Here is a 16,703-nt window from a genome sequence, read left to right as displayed (position 1 = left end):
GGCTTCTCTTGTTGTGGAGCACAGGCTCCAGACACGCAGGCTCAATAATTGTGGTTCACGGGCCCAGTTGCTCCACGGCATGTGGGATCTTCCCAGACCAGGGCTGGCACCCGTGTCCCCTGCATTGGCAGGCAGATTCTCAACCACTGCGCCACCAGGGAAGCCCTGACTGGTTCTTTTTTACATTTCTACTTCCTTATTAAAATTCTGTGTTCATCTATTCTTTTGCCTAATTCAGTTAGCATTCTTATTACTAATGTTTTTAACTCTTTATCTGGTAAATTATCGTTTTCATTAGTTTTTTTCACGGTTCTTTTTCTTGTTCTTTCATTTGAAAAAAAAAAGCCTATTTCTCATTTTGCTTAACTTTCTCTTTTGAAATTAGGTGAAACAGTTACCTATCCCAGTCTTGCAAGGGTGTCCTTGTGTGGGAGCATGCCTATACAGTCTGCATGTGCCCAGTGGCTTTCCTGGGAGAGCTGGACCTGAAGTGATCATGAGTCATGTCTTTCCCCAGGGTGTGCTGGCAGCTGTCACCTTGGTGGGAGGTGGGGCTGGAGATGGAGGGGTTAGAGTCAGAGTCCGGTGTGAGCCAGGGCATCTCCTCTGCTCAATGACCAACATCATTCTATTGGGGTCAGGGGCAGGTCCCAAACTGCTGGAACGAAAGGCCTGAGGGTCAGGTCTGAGCTGGTTCTGCTCCTTCTAAGTCTGTGCTTTCCCCCTCCCAGCATCAGCACCTTTACCCCAGAGGGGAGCAGTGCTGGAGCAAGAGGGACTCAAGTGAGTGATGGGAGTTGGTGACTGGTGCAGGCCAGGGTGCACACTGGGGCAGTCCCAGCACACCAGAGTTCCACACCACTCCCGATCTGTTGCCCCCATAAATGCCAGTAATGTCTGCCCTCACCCTATACGGGTGCTGTGCTGGGTCTGAGCCACCTCCATCCCCCACAACTGTGCACTCTCCTCAGAAACAGCAGCCTTCACCCTAGTGGGAAGCTGCACTGCAGAGCAAGAGGAGCTGGAGCAGGTGCTTGGTATCGGCTGGGGCATGCACTGGGTGGTTGAGGGAAACCAGCCTAAGTCCCAGGCAGTTTCAATCCACGTTCTCTGCCTTGTTTCAGGAGTAAGCAAGCATGTGCATGCTCTTCGTGAGCCAAGTCTAGTTTCCTAACAGTTCTATTGTTAGTCCCACTGGTTTTCACGGCAGCTAAAAGGACTTGTCAGGGCTTCCCTGGTGGCACAGTGGTTGAGAATCTGCCTGCCAATGCAGGGGACACGGGTTCGAGCCCTGGTCTGGGAAGATCCCACATGCCGCAGAGCAACTAAGCCCGTGTGCCACAACTACTGAGCCTGTGCGTCTGGAGCCTGTGCTCCATAACAAGAGAGGCCACGATAGTGAGAGGCCCGCGCACCGTGATGAGGAGTGGCCCCCGCTTGCCGCAACTAGGGAAAGCCCTTGCACAGAAACGAAGACCCAACACAGCCAAAAATAAATAAATAAATTAAATTAATAAATGAAATTCTTAAAAAAAATAAATAAATAAAAATAAAAGGACTTGTCTTCCCAGTGTCAGACCTCAGGGCTAAGGCACCCAATACACGGTTTGAACTGTTCACTCCCCAGGGAGGACCTCTGAGCCCACATAATCCTGCTTCTCTTCTGTGTCTCCTCCCAGGGACACAGGTCCTGACCTGACCACTTTTCTTTCCTTCCTATGCAACTCCATGTGGATCTTACAGCCTTGGTTACATAAGTCTTTCTGCCAGTCTCCAGTTTGTTTTCTGTGAGAACTGCTCCACATGTAGATGTATTTCTATGTGTTCATCAGGGGAGGTGAGCTCCATATTCTCCTACTTGGCCTTCTTGCTCTCTATCTGCTGGTACTTTCTTGATTTTTATCCAAAAGCATCAGTTAGATCACAACTGTTACCTGGATGATGTCAACTGTAAAATGCATTCTGATTTCAAAGATATTAAAACGTGAGGAAATGTCCATCCTAGAATAGATGAGAGTAGTTTCAGGTCCTGAGAATAGAAGTATTTAGATTTCATATGTAAGGAGTCCACCTCCCAGCCCAAAAAACCTGACTTTTCAGGCTGACCATAGGCAATTACAAAGGCTTTCCCTGGCAGGCTTCACAGGAGAAAGAGGCCTTCTCCATATCAGATTTGGTACAAAATCAATACACAATGCATTGCCATCTCTGAAAGTTGTTGCATACAAGGACTCAGGTACCAATGGATGGCCATGCTCTTACACACATCTGCATTCCTGGCCCAGGCGTCTCTATCTGGAAGTCTTTCTATGGTGGAAAACTTGAAGACAATTTTCTACACCCGACTCAGTACTTTCCCACTCCTAGCTCTTCCTTCTTCCTTCTCCCAGCCCCTAGGTCCATAAATCTGCAGGTGCCTTTTGTTCAGGGCTCCCTGAGCAGTGAGACAACCCCCAACATCTGTGCTGATCCACCTGACCCTCAACCAGTAGGCCATTCCACAGGGAAAAGTGGACCAGAGGGAGTCTTTCTTTAGTTTAGACCCTTGTTTATACAAACTCAGTAAGTGATTAACGACTTGTCTGTCACTTCCACTTTGGCTTGTTGTTTAATCCAGTACTCCCAATACCTGGCAGTTCAGCTCTCTCTCTCCATCTCAGCCGAGCTGCTGCCACTACTCAAGTCAAACAGAATGCAGTAAAGCAATTTGAACACAAACCATGGTAACAGTCAGGTTCTTAAGAAGTCTATCAGCCAGGATTTCCACTTGTTGTTTTCTGTGTACTCAAGCAAATGTTGAGGAACTGTTACTCATTAAACACTGAGAACACTGAGTTGGAATGGCTAGATATGACATGACATGAGTCAAATGGGAAACAATTCACAACACTGTAGATATATATTTGGATGACAAAATATTTGGGTCTATGAGAAAAGAATTCAGGAATGGGAGGAAGCATTATGAACTACAGTAACAAAGGAAGGCTTCGTGAAAGAAGTGTGAGTAGAGCACCAAACTAGTAAAATTTGGGTAATTAGTGGGAAAAAACATAGGGATGTTAAAACATAAAACTCCCATTCTCAAAGAATATAGTCCTTTTTTCACACTATGGAACATTGTGCAAGTTAGATTTTTGTTGTTGTTGTTGTTGTTAAATTAGATGTGTCTGCCCCTGTAACAATAAAATAGTTTCCTCTGCAGAGCAACATAGAATAGGATATATGATTATTTTTCAAATTAAAACCTTAATTATTTTGACTTCATTCATTTTCCTTTAGCTTAAATTCCCCAAATTCAAACCAACGAAGTACAGAAAGATCAGACTGACTATTTTCCCCCATAGTTGTTTAGCTAATCCACTATGTGGTAATTAATATGCAATTTGACCAGAGTTGCCAGCCACTGGAGTGGAAAGAGGCATGCTCCAAAAATGTATTGCCATTCTGGCCTAAATAGCTCCACACTAAATGCTTATTAGGAATAATTAAATTTTGGAAACAAAGACGTAGCTTGGGAAGCCTGGTTTCCCTCCAGCTATTCAATCAAATTAGTTTATTTATTAAGTCTCACTTTCAACTCTACCAACTTTAAAATAGGATATTATTTTCAAACCACAAATATTTCTTGAGCACTTTCTCAGTGCCAGGCAGAAGCCCCTGCCTTCCTAGAGCTTACAGTCAACTTAGTCTAGACTTTAGAGTTGCACTGTCACTAAAGTAGCCATAGCCACTAACCACATATGGCTACTAAGCACTTGAAACATAGCTAGTGCAACTGAAAAACTGAATTTTTTAAAATTTTATTTTACTTAATCTAAATTTAAAACCTGAGACATGATTCAGCTATTGGAAAACTTAATTATGTCTGGAACAACTTGAGTATGTGAATCTATATTGGGTATATGAATCATAATTTGCTATATATAAAATCTAAATATCGATCCTAAGTATTTCCAATGAAGACAGCATCCAAATTGAGATATGAGGTAATTATAAAATATATACTGGATTTCAAAGATTTAGTACAAAATGGTAAAGTACCTTAATTTTTATATTGATTACATACTGAAATGATATTTGGGATATATTGATCACATATGTGGCTCACAATATACTTCTATCAGACAGTACTGCTCTAGAGCAATGACTTGCCCAAGGAAGGCTTAAATGCAGGGCTACTTAGGAAGCTCTACTGCACCTCAACTCACACTCATTTTCTTTCTGTTCCCTTCTTTCTTCCCTTGTTTTCTTCTCCCTCTCTTCCTTCTAACAATGATGTGCACTGGACTCAAGAGCTAGAAAGTTTGCTGACCCAGGGTTTAAATAATTCAAGGCAACCGCTTATTTGTTGACGATTTTAATTACAAAAGATCAGTGGAATGACTTAGCAACTACAATATATTAGGAGTATCTTAGTAGCTCAAGGGAAAGGTGTGAAAGAAACAGCTTTGCATTTCTCCATGGACAGTCTTAGAAGTAGTTTTCTAATAAGTCACTAAAAAATACTTAAACACTTTTTAAAAGTTTTAGAGAGCGGTGCAAGCAAGACGGCGGAAGAGTAAGACGCGGAGATTACCTTCCTTCCCACAGATACATTAGAAATACATCTACACGTGGAACTGCTCCTACAGAACACCCACTGAATGCTGGCAGAAGACGTCAGACCTCCCAAAAGGCAAGAAACTCCCCACGTACTTGGGTAGGGCAAAAGAAAAAAGAAATAACAGAGACAAAAGAATAGGGACGGGACCTGCACCAGTGGGAGGGAGCTGTGAAGAAGGAAAGGTTTCCACACACTAGGAAGCCCCTTCGCGGGCGGAGACTGTGGGTGGCGGAGGGGGAAGCTTTGGAGCCACGGAGGAGAGCACAGCAACAGGGGTGCGGAGAGCAAAGCGGAGAGATTCCCACACAGAGGATCGGTGCTGAGCAGCACTCACCAGCCCGAGAGGCGTGTCTGCTCACCCGCCGGGTCAGGCGGGGCTGGGAGCTGAGGCTCGGGCTTCGGTTGGATCGCAGGGAGAGGACTGGGGTTGGCGGCATGAACACAGCCTGAAGGGGTTAGCGCACCACAGCTAGCCGGGAGGGAGTCCGGGAAAAAGTCTGCAGCTGCCGAAGAGGCAAGAGACTTTTTCTTGCCTCTTTGTTTCGCGGCGTGCAAGGAGAGGGGATTCAGAGCGCCGCCTAAACGAACTCCAGAGACGGGCGCGAGCCACGGCTATCAGCGCGGACCCCACAGCAACAGGGGCACAGAGGGAAAAGCGGAGAGATTCCCGCACCGAGGATCGGTGCCGACCAGCACTCACCAGCCCAAGAGGCTTGTCTGCTCACCCGCCGGGGCGGGCGGGGGCTGGGAGCTGAGGCTCGGGCTTCGGTCAGATCCCAGGGAGAGGACTGGGGTTGGCTGAGTGAACACAGCCTGAAGGGACTAGTGCGCCACGGCTAGACGGGAGGGAGTCCGGGAAAAAGTTTGGAGCTGCCGAAGAGGCAAGAGACCATTGTTTCGGGGTGTGCAAGGAGGGGGGATTCAGAGCGCCGCCTAAACGAGCTCCAGAGACGAGCACGAGCCGCGGCTATCAGCGCAGACCTCAGAGACGGGCATGAGACGCTAAGGCTGCTGCTGCTGCCACAAAGAAGCCTGTGTGCGAGCACAGGTCACTATCCACACCGCCCCTCCTGGAAGCCTGTGCAGCCTGCCACTGCCAGGCTCCCGTGATCCAGGGACAACTTCCCCCGGAGAATGCACGGCGTGCCTCAGGCTGGTGCAACTTCCCGCTGGCCCCTGCCGCCGCAGGCTTGCCCTGCATCCGTACCCCTCCCTCCCCCGGGCCTGAGTGAGCCAGAGCCTCCGAAGCAGCTGCTCCTTTAACCCCGTTCTGTCTGGGCGGGGAACAGATGCCCTCAGGCGACCTACACGCAGAGGCGGGTCCAAATCCAAAGCTGAACCCCCGGAGCTGTACGAACAAAGAAGAGAAAGGGAAATCTCTCCCAGCAGCCTCAGAAGCAGCGGATTAAAGCTCCACAAACAACTTGATGTGCCTGCATCTGTTGAACACCTGAATAGACAACGAATCATCCCAAATTCAGGAGGTGGACTTCGGGAGCAGGATATCTTAATTTTTCCCCTTTTCCTTTTTTTGTGAGTGTATATATGTATGCTTCTGGGTGAGATTTTGTCTGTATAGCTTTGCTTTCACCATTAGTCCAAGGGTTCGGTCTGTCCTTTTTTTTTTTTTTTTTTACTTAAAAAATTTTTTTTTTCTTAATGTTTTCTTAATAATTTTTTCCTTACTTTCTATCTTTAAAAATTAAAAAAAATTTTTTCTTAATAAGTTTTCATATTTTTTATTTTAAAAAATTAAAAATTTTTTTCTTAATAATTTTTTTCATATTTTTATTATAAAAAATTAATAAATTTATTTGAAAAAATTAAAAAAAATTTTCTTAATAAATTTATTCTTAATAATTTTTTTCTTATTTTTTATTATAATAGCTTTATTTTATTTTATTTTATTTTATCCTCTTTCTTTCTTTCTTTCTTTCTTTCTATTTTTTCTCCCTTTTATTCTGAGCCATGTGGATGAAAGGCTCTTGGTGCTCCAGCCAGGCATCAGGGCTGTGCCTCTGAGGTGGGAGAGCCAACTTCAGGACACTGGTCCACAAGAGACCTCCCAGCTCCATGTAATACCAAACGGCAAAAATCTCTCAGAGATCTCCATCTCAACATCAACACCCAGCTTCACTCAACGACCAGCAAGCTACAGGGCTGGACGCCCTATGCCAAACAACTAGCAAGACAGGAACACAGCCCCATCCATTAGCAGAGAGGCTGCCTAAAATCATAATAAGGCCACAGACACCCCAAAACACACCACCAGACGTGGACCTGACCACCAGAAAGACAAGATCCAGCCTCATCCACCAGAACACAGGCACTAGTCCCCTCCACCAGGAAGCCTACACAACCCACTGAACCAACCTTAGCCACTGGGGACAGATACCAAAAACAACGGGAACTATGAACCTGCAGCCTGTGAAAAGGAGACCCCAAACACAGTAAGTTAAGCAAAATGAGAAGACAAAAAAACACACAGCAGATGAAGGAGCCGGGTCAAAACACACCAGACCTAACAAATGAAGAGGAAATAGGCAGTCTACCTGAAAAAGAATTCAGAATAATGATAGTAAACATGATCCAAAATCTTGGAAATAGAATAGACAAAATGCAAGAAACATTTAACAAGGACATAGAAGAACTAAAGAGGAACAAAGCAATGATGAAAAACACAATAAATGAAATTAAAAATACTCTAGACGGGATCAATAGCAGAATAACTGAGGCAGAAGAACGGATAAGTGACCTGGAAGACAGAATGGTGGAATTCACTGCTGCGGAACAGAATAAAGAAAAAAGAATGAAAAGAACTGAAGACAGTCTCAGAGACCTCTGGGACAACATTAAACGCACCAACATTCGAATTATAGGGGTCCCAGAAGAAGAAGAGAAAAAGAAAGGGACTGAGAAAATATTTGAAGAGATAATAGTTGAAAACTTCCCTAATATGGGAAAGGAGATAGTTAATCAAGTCCTGGAAGCATAGAGAGTCCCATACAGGATAAATCCAAGGAGAAACACGCCAAGACACATATTAATCAAACTATCAAAAATTAAATATAAAGAAAACATATTAAAAGCAGCAAGGGAAAAACAACAAATAACACACAAGGGAATTCCCATAAGGTTAACAGCTGATATTTCAGCAGAAACTCTGCAAGCCAGAAGGGAGTGGCAGGATATACTTAAAGTGATGAAGGAGAAAAACCTACAACCAAGGTTACTCTACCCAGCAAGGATCTCATTCAGATTTGACGGAGAAATTAAAACCTTTACAGACAAGCAAAAGCTGAGAGAGTTCAGCTCCACCAAACCAGCTTTACAACAAATGCTAAAGGAACTTCTCTAGGCAAGAAACACAAGAGAAGGAAAACACCTACAATAACAAACCCAAAACATTTAAGAAAATGGGAATAGGAACATACATATCAATAATTACCTTAAATGTAAATGGATTAAATGCTCCCACCAAAAGACACAGACTGGCTGAATGGATACAAAAACAAGACCCATATATATGCTGTCTACAAGAGACCCACTTCAGACCTAGAGACACATACAGACTGAAAGTGAGGGGATGGAAAAAGATATTCCATGCAAATGGAAATCAAAAGAAAGCTGGAGTAGCAATTCTCTTATCAGACAAAATAGACTTTAAAATAAAGACTATTACAAGAGACAAGGAAGGACACTATATAATGATCAAGGGATCGATCCAAGAGGAAGGTATAACAATTGTAAATATTTATGCACCCAACATAGGAGCACCTCAATACATAAGGCAAATACTAACAGCCATAAAAGGGGAAATCGACAGTAACACACTCATAGTAGGGGACTTTAACACCCCACTTTCACCAATGGACAGATCATCCAAAATGAAAATAAATAAGGAAACACAAGCTTTAAATGATACATTAAACAAGATGGACTTAATTGATATTTATAGGACATTCCACCCAAAAACAACAGAATACACATTTTTCTCAAGTGCTCATGGAACATTCTCCAGGATAGATCATATCTTGGGTCACAAATCAAGCCTTGGTAAATTTAAGAAAATTGAAATGTATCAAGTATCTTTTGCGATCACAACGCTATGAGACTAGATATCAATTACAGGAAAAGATCTGTAAAAAATACAAACACATGGAGACTACACAATACACTACTTAATAACGAAGTGATCACTGAAGAAATCAAAGGGGATATCAAAAAATACCTAGAAACAAATGACAATGGAGACACGACGACCCAAAACCTATGGGATGCAGCAAAAGCAGTTCTAAGAGGGAAGTTTATAGCAATACAAGCCTACATCAAGAAACAGGAAACATCTCGAATAAACAACCTAACCTTGCACCTAAAGCAATTAGAGAAAGAAGAACAAAAAAACCCCAAAGCTAGCAGAAGGAAAGAAATCATAAAGATCACGTCAGAAATAAATGAAAAAGAAATGAAGGAAACAATAGCAAAGATCAATGAAACTAAAAGCTGGTTCTTTGAGAAGATAAACAAAATTGATAAACCATTAGCCAAACTCATCAAGAGAAAAAGGGAGAACTCTCAAATCAATAGAATTAGAAATGAAAAAGGAGAAGTAACCACTGACACTGCAGAAATACAAATGATCATGAGAGATTACTACAAGCAACTCTATGCCAATAAAATGGACAACCTGGAAGAAATGGACAGATTCTTAGAAATGCACAACCTGCCGAGACTGAACCAGGAAGAAATAGAAAATATTAACAGACCAATCACAAGCACTGAAATTGAAACTGTGATTAAAAATCTTCCAACAAACAAAAGCCCAGGACCAGATGGCTTCACAGGTGAATTCTATCAAACATTTAGAGAAGAGCTAACACCTATCCTTCTCAAACTCTTCCAAAATATTGCAGAGGGAGGAACACTCCCAAACTCATTCTACGAGGCCACCATCACCCTGATACCAAAACCAGACAAAGATGTCACAAAGAAAGAAAACTACAGGCCAATATCACTGATGAACAGAGATGCAAAAATCCTCAACAAAATACTAGCAAACAGAATCCAACAGCACATTAAAAGGATCATACACCATGATCAAGTGGGGTTTATTCCAGGAATGCAAGGATTCTTCAATATATGCAAATCAATCAACGTGATACATCATATTAACAAACTGAAGGAGAAAAACCATATGATCATCTCAATAGATGCAGAGAACACTTTCAACAAAATTCAACACCCATTTATGATAAAAGCCCTGCAGAAAGTAGGCATGGAGGGAACTTTCCTCAACATAATAAAGGCCATATATGACAAACCCACAGCCAACACTGTCCTCAATGGTGAAAAACTGAAACCATTTCCACTAAGATCAGGAACAAGACCAGGTTGCCCACTCTCACCACTATTATTCAACATAGTTTTGGAAGTGTTAGCCACAGCAATCAGAGAAGAAAAAGAAATAAAAGGAATCCAAATCGGAAAAGAAGAAGTAAAGCTGTCACTGTTTGCAGATGACATGATACTATACATAGAGAATCCTAAAGATGCTACCAGAAAACTACTAGAGCTAATCAATGAATTTGGTAAAGTAGCAGGATACAAAATTAATGCACAGAAATCTCTTGCATTCCTATATACTAATGATGAAAAATCGGAAAGTGAAATTAAGAAAACACTCCCATTTACCACTGCAACAAAAAGAATAAAAATATCTAGGAATAAACCTACCTAAGGAGACAAAAGACCTGTACGCAGAAAATTATAGGACACTGATGAAAGAAATTAAAGATGATACAAATAGATGGAGAGATATACCATGTTCTTGGATTGGAAGAATCAACATTGTGAAAATGACTCTACTACCCAAAGCAATCTACAGATTCAATGCAATCCCTATCAAACTACCACTGGCATTTTTCACAGAACTAGAACAAAAAATTTCACAATTTGTATGGAAACACAAAAGACCCCGAATAGCCAAAGCAATCTTGAGAACGAAAAATGGAGCTGGAGGAATCAGGCTCCCTGACTTCAGACTATATTACAAAGCTACAGTAATCAAGACAGTTTGGTACTGGCACAAAAACAGAAATATAGATCAATGGAACAGGATAGAAAGCCCAGAGATAAACCCACGCACATATGGTCACCTTATCTTTGATAAAGGAGGCAAGCATACACAGTGGAGAAAAGACAGCCTCTTCAATAAGCGGTGCTGGGAAAATTGGACAGGTACATGTAAAAGTATGAAATCAGAACACTCCCTGACACCATACACAAAAATAAACTCAAAATGGATTAAAGACCTAAGTGTAAGGCCAGACACTATCAAACTGTTAGAGGAAAACATAGGCAGAACACTCTAGGACATAAATCACAGCAAGATCCTTTTTGACCCAGCTCCTAGAGAAATGGAAATAAAAACACAAATAAACAAATGGGACCTAATGAAACTTAAAAGCTTTTGCACAGCAAAGGAAACCATAAACAAGACAAAAAGACAACCCTCAGAATGGGAGAAAATATTTGCAAATGAAGCAACTGACAAAGGATTAATCTCCAAGATTTACAAGCAGCTCATGCAGCTCAATAACAAAAAAACAAACAACCCAATCCAAAAATGGGCAGAAGACCTAAATAGACATTTCTCCAAAGAAGATATACAGATTGCCAACAGACACATGAAACAATGCTCAACATCATTAATCATTAGAGAAATGCAAATCAAAACTACAATGAGATATCATCTCACACCGGTCAGAATGGCCATCATCAAAAAATCTATAAACAATAAATGCTGGAGAGGGTGTGGAGAAAAGGGAACACTCTTGCACTGTTGGTGGGAATGTAAATTGATACAGCCACTATGGAGAACAGTATGGAGGTTCCTTAAAAAACTAAAAATAGGGACTTCCCTGGTGGCTCAGTGGTTAAGAATCCGCCTGCCAATGCAGGGGACACGGGTTCGAGCCCTGGTCCGGGAAGATCCCACATGCCGCGGAACAACTAAGCCCGTGCGCCACAACTACTGAGCCTGCACTCTAGAGCCCGTGAGCCACAACTACTGAGCCTGCGTGCCACAACTACTGAAGCCTGCGCGCATAGAGCCCGGGCTCTGCAACGAGAGAAGCCACCGCAATGAGAAGCCCGTGCATTGCAACAAAGAGTAGCCCCCGCTCACCGCAACTAGAGAAAGCCTTCATGCAGCAACAAAGACCCAACGCAGCCAAAAATAAATAAATAAATAATAAATAATTAAAAAAAAAAACAACTAAAAATAGAACTACCATACGACCCAGCAATCCCACCACTGGGCATATACCCTGAGAAAACCATAATTCAAAAAGAGTCATGTACCAAAATGTTCATTGCAGCTCTATTTACAATAGCCAGGACATGGAAGCAACCTAAGTGTCCATCATCGGATGAATGGATAAAGAAGATGTGGCACATATATACAATGGAATATTACTCAGCCATAAAAAGAAATGAAATGGAGATATTTGTAGTGAGGTGGATGGAGTTAGAGTCTGTCATATGAGTGAAGTAAGTCAGAAAGAGAAAAACAAATACAGTATGCTAACACATATATATGGAATCTAAGGGGAAAAAAAAGGTCATGAAGAACCTAGTGGCAAGATGGGAATAAAGACACAGACCTACTAGAGAATGGACTTGAGGATATGGGGAGGGGGAGGGGTGAGATGTGACAGGGTGAGAGAGTGTCATGGACATATATACACTACCAAATGTAAAATAGATAGCTAGTGGGAAGCAGCTGCATAGCACAGGGAGATCAGCTCGGTGCTTTGTGACCACCTAGAGGGGTGGGATAGGGAGGGTGGGAGGGAGGGAGATGCAAGAGGGAAGAGATATGGGAACATATGTATAACTGATTCACTTTGTTATAAAGCAGAAACTAACACACCATTGTAAAGCAATTATACTCCAATAAAGATGTTTTAAAAAAAAGAAGTTTTAGTATCAAAAAGTCCTGAAATATTAATGAAAGATAAATTTTATTACCTTATCCTAAATTACATTTCATAAATGTAAGATATTACATAAATAAAATTACACTGGATAAGAGCTTTCACCAAAGCATTTTAAGCCATCACAAAGTGGATTTATTAAGTTATCATTATCTTTTATGGTCTCTCCAACTCCTACAGCACAGGCAGGTTGCAAAAACACAGAATGGGGAGGTATCTTATTTAATATCTTCTTAGCAGTTTACACAGGTTCCTTGTTACTTGAAACAAATCAAGAATTTAGTCTTTGTCCTGACTGAGTTTAGTACAGAAATCCAGTGACTGTTCCTAAGAACATCCCATTTCACCAGTATTGGCAGAGACTGCTAGCTGATTCCCAGTTTCCTGGGTGTACAGAAAAGGCTACTTTACCTAGTCTCCCTTACAATTAGATGTGACTAAATTCTCAACAGTGGAACGTGAGAAGAGATCTATATGCCATTTCCTTGCCTAATCCATAAAAATCTTCCATATGTGCACCTCTGCCTTCCCCCACCCACCTCTTCCCCTTTTCCTGGTTTGATGAAGAGAAGCATAAAGACCTTGGAAGCCATGTACCAAAGATCGCAGAGCCACATGATGCAAGAAGCCTGAAGTCCTAAGTAACAATTAGAGAGGCCACCTACCTTGCAGAAACACCCTCCTTGGATAGTTAGGTGAGCAAAAACCTACTTTTCTATCTTGTTAAGTCACTGAAGTTTTGGGAGTTGTAAAAGCAGCTAGTGTCATCCTAGTAGATATAATCAGTGACTCAAAAAACGATAAACCATTTCACAATTCTTGGTGTCACCACCAAGCAGCAAGATAGCACCCCACCCCTTGATTCCACCTTTTCTCCACCCCCTTTTACCACTCCCAGGTGTACTGTTGGGAAGACTGTGACTGGGCAGACATGTAAACAGGTGAAGAAAGAATGAAATGACCGGCACATGAAAAGGTGCTCGACATCACTAATCATCAGGTAAACATAAATTAAACCACAATAAATGGTTAGAATTTTAAAAGCCAGCAATACCAAAAAATGGTGAGGATGTGAAGCAAATGGAACACTCTTACAATGCTGGTGGCTATAATAAATGATTCAACCATTTTGGAAAACTCTGTTTCTAATAAAGTTAAACACATACCTACCCTATGATCCAGCAATTCCACTCCTAGGTACATGCCTAAGAGAACTGAGGGCTGTTCTCACCAAAAGACTTGCAGTAGAATACTCATAGAAGCTTTATTTATAGTAGTTAAAAACTGGGAACAACTCAAATGCCCATCAACAAGAAATTGGGAAAACAATTTATAGTATATTCACATGACAGAACACCACACAATACAAGAGACCTACTGATACACACAACATGGATGAATCTCACAAATACTATCCTAAACAAAACCAAACACAAAAGAGAGCGTACTCTATGATTCCATTTATATAGAATTCAGGAACAAATATAATTTATGGTTATAAAAATCAGAATAGTGGTTACCTCTGGGCAAGGGAGTTGAGTGCAAAGGGACAAGAAGGTGATAGAAATGTTACCCATCTTGATTCACACAATGGTTTTAAGTATATGTAGGTAAAAATTTAAGCCATACACTAAATATCTGTGCATTTTATAATATGAAAATCTTATTTCAAATAAAAAGATTAAAAAGTTAACCTGTCCCAAAGCACACAAATAGTAAGATGTTGAGCTCGGGTTCAAACTTAGGTCAATCTGAGTCTTCTGACTTGAGTAGGGTTCACTTTCCTACCCAATTATATACAGAGAAAACTACAAGAAGACTGTTACTACTTATTTTAAATATGTGATTAGCATCATTCTCTCTACATATTTCATTCATAATATCCATATTATGATAAACTGTGCTTATTTTGGCACCAAAACATTCTATACTTCAAACACTGGTTTCAACTTTGTGGCACTATAGCAGCAGTAATTCTGTCTACAGAATTGAAATAAATGATTGAAACCAAACTTTCCACCATCCCACATGACTAGTAATATAGTAAGATAATTCAGCTGAAGAACAAACATGTTAAAATTGTCAGAACCTGCACTGCATTTAACTGGCACAAATGCATTAGTTGATTAGTATCTGTACATGCTCCAGTGGTGGAGCATCCTAAGACTGATTAAACAATCGATAGATGAGGTATATTGTAAGATGCAGAAATAGTCAATTAACAAGCGTCACTCATGCCCCTGTGATATTTATAAGCAATTCAAGCACTATAGTTGCAAATGTGATCTCTGACATATTTCTCAAGAATCAACTATTTATTGAATGTTGATATATCAGCTAGGGACTTCCCTGGTGGCGCAGTGGTTAAGAATCTGCCTGCCAATGCAGGGGACATGGGTCCGATCCCTGGTCCGGGAAGACCCCACATGCCGCAGAGCAAGTAAGCCCGTGAACCACAACTACTGACACAAGCCACAACTACTGAGCTCGTGCGCCACAACTACTGAAGCCCATGTACCTAGAGCCCGTGCTCTGCAACAAGAGAAGCCACCGCAATGAGAAGCCTGCACACTGCAACAAAGAGTAGGCTGCATGCTGCAACGAAGACCCAACGCAGCCAAAAAATAAAAATTTTTTAAAAATTTTTAAAAAGATATATCAGCTAATTCAATATTAGAATAAGATGAACATAAAAATACAAGTGCACCAGCATTTGGCTCTGATACCCTGCATTCTTACACAAAGCTGCCTCTTTAAAAGTATTTTATTGTAACTGCATGCACTGACTGTGTGCATCTTCACTGGGTGAACACTGGATGAAGAAAAATCCAGTTACTGTCTTTCTTTTATATAAAAGCAAACTGAGGCATAAAGCAGATCACTGATAGTGCTAGGCAACACCAAGTCAACAAATAAAGCCAGTGTTAAGGTTACTCCAACTAGTTCTTTATAATGAAGCATCATACCTACCTTGTCACACAGGAGCTTCTCGTCCTACACATCCAAGTTTTTGAGTATTTTAAACTGCTCTTATTTCTGTTGAGAATTTACCCCCCACATGGTAATCCCCTCCCAAAACTAAGGAGAAAATCAAGTTAAATAGATAGAGCCAAGACTTTGGGAGAATTAACAAGTTCATATACACAGAAGGGGAAAAAAAGTTGGGTTTTGTTCCTGAATGCTGAAAAAGAATTCTACAAACACATGAGACTCCAAATCCAGAAAATACTGACGGCAGAAAAAAATCTTTCAAGGAATTCTCACATGCAAAATCCCCCCGGAGAAAAGAAGATTTCAATACCCTACGCTGACAATTTGGCAATCTTCTAAATTACAGCAAAACAAGTAATGAGTCGCTTAAAGGATTAACCTGAATCGCCAGACCCCAAGCTCTAGGACAAATCATTTGCTCACCGCAATTTCCAGCCTCCGCAGTGTCTCAGCACACTAACCCTGCTGTTTCCCCCCCTCCAACCCACACACCCCCACCCCCATTCTCTCTTCACGAGGAATTCCTCGGGGCACCACCAACTGTCTCTAAAGGAGGAGTCATTTAATCTTCGGTTCCCGGGCCCTTTCGCTGGGTCTATGAATGGGTTTTACATAGGTTGATAAATCCCCCGATATTTGAAGTAAAACTTGGGTCGATAACCTACGTGATCCAAAGTGATTCGGAGCTGCGATTCTAAAGGGAGGGCCGGAGGAAAGCCCCGCGGTGCCAGCCCACCACGCGCGTGCGCACGCCCCACACTCACCTGGACTTGGTCAGCCGGAGCTCCCGGCGGCAGGGACGCCTTCGTAGCAGCTGCTCATCCCTGTCCCTCAGATCCCATAAGGCCAACCTCCGGCTCCGCCCCGGGGGGAAGGCTCCTGCCGCCCCACGCCCCCAGTACTAGTTGGCATTCCCCAGCCGCGGCCGCGGAGAGAGCGCTGCCAGGTCCGGGAGAGGAAGGACCACCAGGTCAGGGCCGCCCCCGGGGGCCGCCTCCACGAGCCGGAGCCGGGATGCAGACGAAGCTGCTTTCCAGCACTGGCTGCTTCGAGGTGGCCACAGCCGCACACAGCCGTCTAGCCGCCGAGGCTTGGCTCTCTGCTGGCCGGAT

The 16,703-nt window shown here is 42.2% G+C and overlaps 1 protein-coding gene across 1 annotated transcript in view; it reads right to left on the bottom strand.

Annotated features, from left to right (window-relative positions):
- Window positions 1–16,503, bottom strand: part of IL31RA (interleukin 31 receptor A) — a 53,237-nt gene extending 36,734 nt beyond the window's left edge. Inside the window, 1 exon segment of the mRNA XM_059919074.1 lies at window positions 16,443–16,503. Coding sequence (XP_059775057.1) covers window positions 16,443–16,503 — 61 coding nt within the window.
- Between the last annotated feature and the right edge of the window lie 200 nt (window positions 16,504–16,703).

Source organism: Balaenoptera ricei, chromosome 3 (assembly GCF_028023285.1).
Source record: "Balaenoptera ricei isolate mBalRic1 chromosome 3, mBalRic1.hap2, whole genome shotgun sequence".
Taxonomy (NCBI): domain Eukaryota; kingdom Metazoa; phylum Chordata; class Mammalia; order Artiodactyla; family Balaenopteridae; genus Balaenoptera; species Balaenoptera ricei.
This window is presented reverse-complemented; position numbering and strand designations above follow the sequence as displayed.